Here is a 5,570-nt window from a genome sequence, read left to right as displayed (position 1 = left end):
ATAGGATGAGGGAGGGGGGTTGGGGGTGACACTAGACCACAGAGGACATCACGAAACAAAAGACAAAAGGGCAAATTGGGTTGAGAATCAGGAATCACACGACCAGAACATGGCTCTCTGTCCCTTCATTATGTCTCTCTGAACAAAAGAAATCATAGCCAAAGCAGTCAACTCAGGATTGACCCCTCGCCCCAGGGTTACGCCTTGAGGGCAAGCGATTTAGTTTTTTTAATGTTTAAATCACATTAGTGTCAGTGGCGATTTGCCTGTCCAGTTCACCCGGGCACCCAGCTCTGGCTGTTGTGTGTCTGGGGGGGTCCGGCAAACGCCCCCATGCCCATGCCGATCCCCATGCCGATGCCCACGCCCTGAGACAGTGAGCCGTCAAAGTTGAAGTCCACGGCCTCCGTGTCCATGAAGTCGTGGAGCAAGATGGACTCCACGTCGCAGTCCAGGCTAGCGCCAGCGGTGACGCCAGCACCGCCAGCAGCCATGGCCTCCATCTCCAAGGTGTTGTTGTTGCTGTGGTGATGGGCGTTGTTGCCGTGGTGAGCATGGTTGCCGTGGTACGCGGCGTGTTGCGAGGATGAGGAGTGCTGCTGTTGTTGCTGGTGATGCTGGCTGTGTTGTTGGTGCTGTTGTTGTTGTTGTTGTTGTTGGTGTTGGTGATGGGGGTGTGGATGGAGGTGCTGGGTGGCACTGTAGTATCCTTGCCAGGCGTCCGCGATGCCCTGCTGTTGTGCTGGCGGGTAGGGCTGGTGGTGGCGGGGGTGCAGCGCCGACGCCAGCCGGCACGGGTCCTGCGGTACGTCCATGACCCCCCCGGCGGCCGGGTTGGGGGGCAAGTGGGGCCCGCGCGGCGGAGGGGGCCCGTACAGGCTGGCCGTCTTCAGGCCGTACGGCTGCAGCAGGTCGCCGCTGAGCCGCGGCGAGAGCGCCGACTGCTGGCCGGCGGCGTGCATGCCGTGCCCCTGGTGCCCTTGCGGGGTCAGCTTGTGTCCCTGTGCCGCCGCTGCCGCCGGGTCGTGCGTCTGACCGTAGTCGTGCGCGGGGCTCGGGTGGTGCTTGTGGGCCGGGTGGCTGTAGTCCAGGCCCGGGTGGTGTTTGTGAGGGAGGCCGCCGCTGTGAGCCTGATTGTGCGTGTGAGTGTGATGGTGCTGCTGCTGCTGCTGTTGCTGACCGGCGCCAGGGGTCTGCTGCGGTTCGTGGCCGGACCCGTGGCCGTTGTGGAGCCCCTGGTGATTGTGGGCGTGCTCGTGCCCGTGCCCGTGGCTGGGGTTATGATTGTGATTGTGACTGTGATTGTGACCCTGGCTGCTGTGATTCAGGCTGCGGCTCTGTACAGGCTGCTGGGCCAGGAGCGAGTGGCCAGCGGCGGCCCCCGGCTGGCCGACCACCATGTCCTTGCCGCAGTACTGCGGGCCCCCGGCCAGCAGGCTCTCCAGGGCGTTGCTCTCCGAGTAGCCCCTCAGGGGCCGGCCGAAGGTGGCCGGCTTGTTCTCCTGGATGGTCTGCATGGGCGCGTGGTGCCGGAGCATGCCCATGGAGGGCTGCCCGTACATGGACCCGCAGTAGGCCACCGCGGTCTCGCCCGCCTTGGTGTAGGGGTACCCGCTGGCGACGGCAGCGGCAGCGGCGGCGGCGGCGCGCTTGAGCTGCGAGGCCTGTGAGTAGCCCTCGTCCAGGCTGATGGCGCCCGTCAGGTCGGCCAGCTGAGGCAGCTCGACGGTCGGGCAGTGGCCGCCGGTGGCCAGGGCAGGCGAGCGGGTGCTGGAGGGACTCGGGTAGAGGCGCGGCGAGGCCGAGCAGGACAGTCCGCCGCCGCCTTCCTCCGGCTCGTCCGGCTCCGCCTCCGCCAGGATGGGTGAGAGGCAGCCGCTGAGCGTGGACGCCGAGGAGCTCGTGCGCGAGTGCAGGTCCGTCCAGGCGTCAAACTCCTCGCCGCCGCCACCTCCGATGACCCCGCCGACGCCCCCGACGCCCAGGCTCCCAGCCTTCCCTGCCGGGCTGCCGTGTTCGGGTGACCCCTGCATGCCGGGCCCCGCGCCGAGGCCCCGGGCCCCCAGCCCCGCTCCTCCAGGCCCCCCTGCGCCCGCACGCTTCCTGCTGACCCGCCCGCGGCACTTGAGGTACTTGGTGCCGTTGGAGTCCATGGAGACGGCGCGGCGCCGGGGACCCTTGCCCATCTTGCCGCCCTCAGGGTTCAGCATCCACCAGGAGCTCTTGCCCGTCCCCTCGTTCTGGACGCGGATGAAGCGCGTGTGCAGGGACAGGTTGTGCCGGATGGAATTCTGCAGGAGGAGAGGGAGAGAGAAGGAAAGAGAGAGAGAGAGAGAGATGTATGAAGAGTAATAGGAAGAGAGAGAGAGTGAAATAGGTAGCAAAGAGAGAGAAACAGAGTGAAAGAAGGAGGGAGACAAATGAGGAGAGAGAGAGAGAGAGAATGTTATCCACAGGGGAAATGTAAAGTCATGCATTAAAAATGTGCTCATCCCAGCATCCACATCTGCCTCGGCTGACGATAACACACATTTATCCTTCTCCAAATGTGAAGCTTTAGCAGACACCTCACACCTCAATTTTTGGGGGTCTGCAACTACCTGTGTATAACCAGCGCTCCAGGGTGATGTGGTCAGAATTGATAAACAGCACAGAGAGAACTACACCAGTAAACAGGCAGAGTGAGAGAGAGAGAGAGAACAAGGGAGAGGGAGACAGGTAGAAAGAGGGAGAGAGAGAGAGTGAGGGAGACAAAAAAAGATGGAGTGGGAGAGTGAGAGGAAGAAGGAAACAATAGGTAGAGAGAGAGGGGTAGAGAGAGGAAGATATAGAAAGAGGCCCCCGTGAGAGCGGGGAGAAAGGGAGAGAGGTGGAGAAAGATGCGGAGAGAGAGAGAAAGAAAAGAGGGAGAGGTAGGGAGGGAGCACGAACAGAGGTGATTTGGAGCAGAGAGCAGTGATGTGCCTGTGAGTTGCCAAGCCAATCAATACAGTAAGCAGGCTGCTTTCTCAATCCTGCACACGCTCACTGAGTCATACTACAGCACAGGAGAACACGAGGGAGAGAAAGAGAGACGAAGAGAAAGAGGGAGAGAGAGAGAGAGAGACAGAGGGAGGGAGGGATGGATGGAGGGAGAGGGAGAGCTGCCTGCCAGAGCCTCCACATCAAACCATCACCAAGGTTACGGAAATGAATCACACGTGGCAACCCAATCACAGACGCCCGTATCGATTGCAGGTCCCGCGAAGGAGAAGCCAGCCAGCGCCAGAGACCAGGGAGAGAGGCGTGAACACTGGCACAGCCGCCTCTTGGACGCGCACCAGACAAAGGAGGAGAGAGGGAGAGAGAGACAGAGACATAGAGAGAGAGAGAGGGAGAGGGATTGAGAGAGAGATTGAAAAAAAAGGGTAGAGTGTCTGTCTCATACAATCATGCCAATAAAACCATTTGAATTTGAAAGAGCGATATCTGAGAACCGGGGGGGGGGGTGAGTGGCTGGGCGAGAGAAAGAGAGAGAGACCCGTGTAGTTATGCCAATAAAGAAATTTAAATTTGAAAGCGGCAGCTATATATATACATGGGAATACAGACAGAGAGGGAGGGAGAGAGAGAGAGAGAGAAGGAGAGAGAGGGGGAGAGAGAGAGAGAAGGAGAGAGAGGGAGAGAGCACAAGACTGCGAGAGACAAATAAATAGAATACTAAACAAGGATGAGTAGGATTTCCCAGGAGCCATTGGGTCTCATTCTCTCAGATGCTATACGTTTCCCTGCTTACCCAGTCCGCTACCCACAATAAGCTGGCACGAACGCGGGTCCAACTGTGGGTCACCCGGATGGTGAATGGGCAATACGATGCAGTCTGGGGGAAATCATCTCTGCTAATGCCACAATCAGTGCCAGCACGGACACTGTGTCGTGTAGCACACAAGCTCTCAACCCTCAACAACCTGGCACCACTGGTGGTATAACTTGGGTGACTGTAGTTGTGGCATTGGGGAGGGAGCGACGAGGTAAGATGGGTATCACACACTAGGCTATCTACCCCAAACAACCTGGCACCACACTTGGGTATCTGCCCCCAACAACCTGGCACCAATCATTTGACCCTGGGGCATGAGATAAGGGGGCAGATCAGGGGGGTAATTACCCCTCCAAATGCCCACACCAGTGCCATGCCGTTGGCGATGCCAACCAACGCAAGAATGCGTTAATCTGGGAAATTCATGAGGATGTTCGGCCGCTGCCAGGGCCGGGCACTGCCAACCGTCGCCTCTCCCAGTAAGGCCAGAGGGACATGCTCTTGCCCACATACACAAGAGCCTGGCAGAGGCAAGAGCCAAGGGTGCCAGCGTGGGCAAATGAGCAAAACCATGTGCCATCTTTAGTCAAATCTCTCTGGACCACCGTGTGTTTTGTCATCTTTGGATCGTTCTTTTGTTTTTCTTCCTTCCTTCCTTCCTTCCTCTCTTTTTCTTACTATTTCTCAGTTTCACTCACACACATACACATACACATTCACATACATCCACTTTTGTCTGAAGGAACTGCATACACATACATACACACACACACACACACACACACACACACACACACACACACACACACACGTTTCTTCTCCTCTCTCTGCCTCCTGGTCCTTCTCTTCCTTCTCCCCCCCTCTCTCCCTCTCTCTCTCTCTCTCGCTCCCTGCCCCCATCTCTGTTTTTTCTCAGCTCTCCCGTGGCATTCATCTCCTTCAAGTCTCGTCTCTTTATCTATTTATCACTCTTTCTCACACACATACACACACACACACACAGACACACACTTACTCCATCTCTAAATCTTCACCCCCCCCCACACACACCAACACCACCACCACACAAACACTGACACACACACACACACGCACACACACACACACAGCGACACCTCCTCCTTGTCTCCCATTTTTAACACCCTCTCTCTCAGTCCCATTCTCAGTGATGGTGAAGTGTGCAGATGGGGAACACTAACAGTGGAGATGCAAAACCATTGTACTACATCAGGCAGCTAAGCTCTCACATGCCCGGGATTCATGAGGTCGCATTTCAAATGGGTGTCTCTGTGTGTGTGTATGTCTGTGTTTGTGTGTGTGTGTGTGTGTGTGTGTGTGTCAGTGAGTACAAGTGGATTTGACTGTGTTCAGGGAACACAGTCCCATTTGAATGTGTGTGAGTATATATTTGTGTAATTATACGTGTGCGGGTGGGGGGTAGGTGCTTACATGTCTGTGTGTGCATGTATGTGAATGTTTGTGTGTTTGTGTGGGTGGATGTTTATGTGTGAGTGTGTGTGCGTACGCGCGTATGTGTGTGTTTTAACTGTGTGTGTGCATGTGTCCATTTGTGTTTCTTACACTCCAAATTTCATAATGCCCCATGCATTGGGCAGCACACAGCACGCAGGTCTCAGTCCATTGTTCGCCTGTGTGATTTGGAGGGCCATTAACGCTCGAAACAACGCGGGGAGAATCGGGTCTCTGACGAGAGCCAATTACCTCCGCCAAACGTACAGTGTGCAGCAGGGGCCGCTGAGCGAAGCTAAGC

At 56.9% G+C, this 5,570-nt stretch overlaps 1 protein-coding gene across 1 annotated transcript in view; it reads right to left on the bottom strand.

Moving 5' to 3' along the window:
* Positions 1 to 275: 275 nt before the first annotated feature.
* foxo6b (forkhead box O6 b) overlaps positions 276 to 5,570 on the bottom strand; it is a 34,212-nt gene continuing 28,917 nt past the window's right edge. Inside the window, exons 2-3 of the mRNA XM_076301036.1 lie at positions 699 to 2,291; positions 276 to 596 (exon numbers count right to left, since the gene is read on the bottom strand). Of these exons, the coding sequence (XP_076157151.1) occupies positions 276 to 596; positions 699 to 2,291 (1,914 nt within the window). The remainder of the gene's footprint in view (positions 597 to 698; positions 2,292 to 5,570) is intronic.

This window comes from Alosa pseudoharengus, unplaced genomic scaffold (genome assembly GCF_046254945.1).
Source record: "Alosa pseudoharengus isolate Yale_2024_CS ecotype anadromous, Long Island Sound unplaced genomic scaffold, YU_APseudo_1.1 YU_APseudo_1.1_scf_23, whole genome shotgun sequence".
NCBI classification, from domain to species: Eukaryota; Metazoa; Chordata; class Actinopteri; order Clupeiformes; family Clupeidae; genus Alosa; species Alosa pseudoharengus.
The sequence above is the reverse complement of the archived record's forward strand: the minus strand, read 5'-3'. Positions and strand labels throughout refer to the sequence as shown.